Source organism: Sinocyclocheilus anshuiensis, unplaced genomic scaffold, assembly GCF_001515605.1.
Source record: "Sinocyclocheilus anshuiensis isolate Anshui unplaced genomic scaffold, SAMN03320099.WGS_v1.1 scaffold238, whole genome shotgun sequence".
NCBI lineage: Eukaryota > Metazoa > Chordata > Actinopteri > Cypriniformes > Cyprinidae > Sinocyclocheilus > Sinocyclocheilus anshuiensis.
This window is the reverse complement of record NW_015547674.1, coordinates 1882588-1884529: the sequence shown is the minus strand read 5'-3', so window position 1 is coordinate 1884529 and position 1942 is coordinate 1882588. Positions and strand designations below refer to the sequence as shown.

Here is a 1942-nt window from a genome sequence, read left to right as displayed (position 1 = left end):
CAGAAAGGCGGGGCATAGAGGAGAAACAATAATGTACAGTATGTGGAAAATAATGTGTTTTTTGAACCTTAAACCGCATAAACACATTTCATTATATACAAAATAATGTTCTTTTTCGCAACATCATATGACCCCTTTAAAGGGTTGCAATTCCCTGCAACCTACCTTATACAAATAGCATTCATATGACAGGATAATAAATTTAACATTAATGATAATTTATCTGGTAATGGTTCAAATGGAGCAGAACATAAAATATATTTTTGATGTAATGCTTTTCACATCTATTTGTTACTGTTTACATACTGCTTACATTTGGCAACATTAACAATTGCAACGCGTGCTTAAGTTGTTAAAGGAACACTCCACTATTTTTGAAAATAGGCTCATTTTCCGACTCCCCTAGAGTTAAACAGTTGAGTTTTACCGTTTTCGAATCCATTCAGCCGATCACCGGGTCTGGCGGTAGCACTTTTAGCTGTAGCTTAGCATAGATCATTGAATCTGATTAGACCGGTAGCATCTCACTCAAAAATGACCAAAGAGTTTCTATATTTTTCCTATTTAAAACTTGACTCTTCTGTAGTTACATCGTGTACTAAGACTGACGGAAAATGAAAAGTTGCGATTTTCTAGGCCGATATGGCTAGGAACTATACTCTCATTCCGGCGTAATAATCAAGGAACTTTGCTGCCGTACCATGGGTGCAGCAGGTGCAATGATATTACGCAGCGTCTGAAAATAGTCCCCAGCTAGGTAACTTCTAATAAGCCTATTTTCAGGCGCTGCGTAATATCATTGCCTAGAACAGTGGTTCCCAAACCTGGAGGCCCCCCTGCCCTGCACCTTTTGTATGTCTCCCTTATCTAACACACCTGATTCCACTCATCAGCTCGTTAGTAGAGACTGCAATAACTAAATCGGGTGTGTCTGATTAGGGAGACATACAAAATGTGCAGGGCAGGGGGTCCTCCAGGACAGGTTTGGGAACCACTGGCCTAGAAAATATCGGCCTAGAAAATCACAACTTTTCATTTTCCGTCAGTCTTAGGACACGATGTAACTACAGAAGAGTCAAGTTTTAAATAGGAAAAATAAAGAAACTCTTTGGTCATTTTTGAGTGAGATGCTAACGGTCTAATCAGACTCAATGATCTATGCTAAGCTACAGCTAAAAGTGCTACCGCCAGACCCGGAGATCGGCTGAATGGATTCGAAAACGGTAAAACTCAACTGTTTAACTCTAGGGGAGTTGGAAAATGAGCCTATTTTCAAAAATAGTGGAGTGTTCCTTTAAAAGCATGTATGTTTCTATAAAGTAGATTATTATAAATGAACTTAGACACGGTGTATGCTGGCATGCCAGTTTATAAAATGAATAAAAATGTAGGCTATGTAATGGGGTAGTAGTGGCATTCTCAGGTTATGAACAGTGTACACTTAGAACTGATCCACACAGAATATTTATTTTCATCTGCATTTTACTGTACATGCAAGTAGTCGTTTTTCAATCACTGGTCACTCACCATGTGAAGGCTGGGTGTTTGCGGTTCTGTGAGCTGAAGGTCTACACTTCTTGCCCATCCTAAAGAGAAGCCAGAACATGTGAAGTATTTCTATAAAAATAATATGGAATTATATTGAAACTAAACTACTTGACTGAAAATACCAGGAAATTGACTGCCTTAAAGAAACCTTGCAGTTTACCTTTGAAGTCTAATTTAACTCCGAACTTCTTCTTTGGTAATATTTCGCATTTTAATTATTCGTTTAAATGGTTATGCACGCGCATATGTCATAGCCAGCTTTAATATTTAAACTCTCTTACCTGAAGTCAGGGTAGAAGTGAAGAGAAAAAAAGTGACGACGGCAAACTGCATGATGTTTTAATCAGTGCACCACAGTGAATGTACCACAAACCTGAAGGCTCTGTTCAGCTGA

General features: G+C 38.5%; 1 protein-coding gene across 1 annotated transcript in view; it reads right to left on the bottom strand.

The window, feature by feature from the left end:
* The window catches only part of LOC107702917 (prosaposin-like), a 9600-nt gene extending 7658 nt beyond the window's left edge, over nt 1-1942 (bottom strand). The window contains exons 1-2 of the mRNA XM_016505364.1: nt 1830-1942; nt 1528-1586 (exon numbers count right to left, since the gene is read on the bottom strand). Coding sequence (XP_016360850.1) covers nt 1528-1586; nt 1830-1881 — 111 coding nt within the window. The 5' untranslated portion in view covers nt 1882-1942. The remainder of the gene's footprint in view (nt 1-1527; nt 1587-1829) is intronic.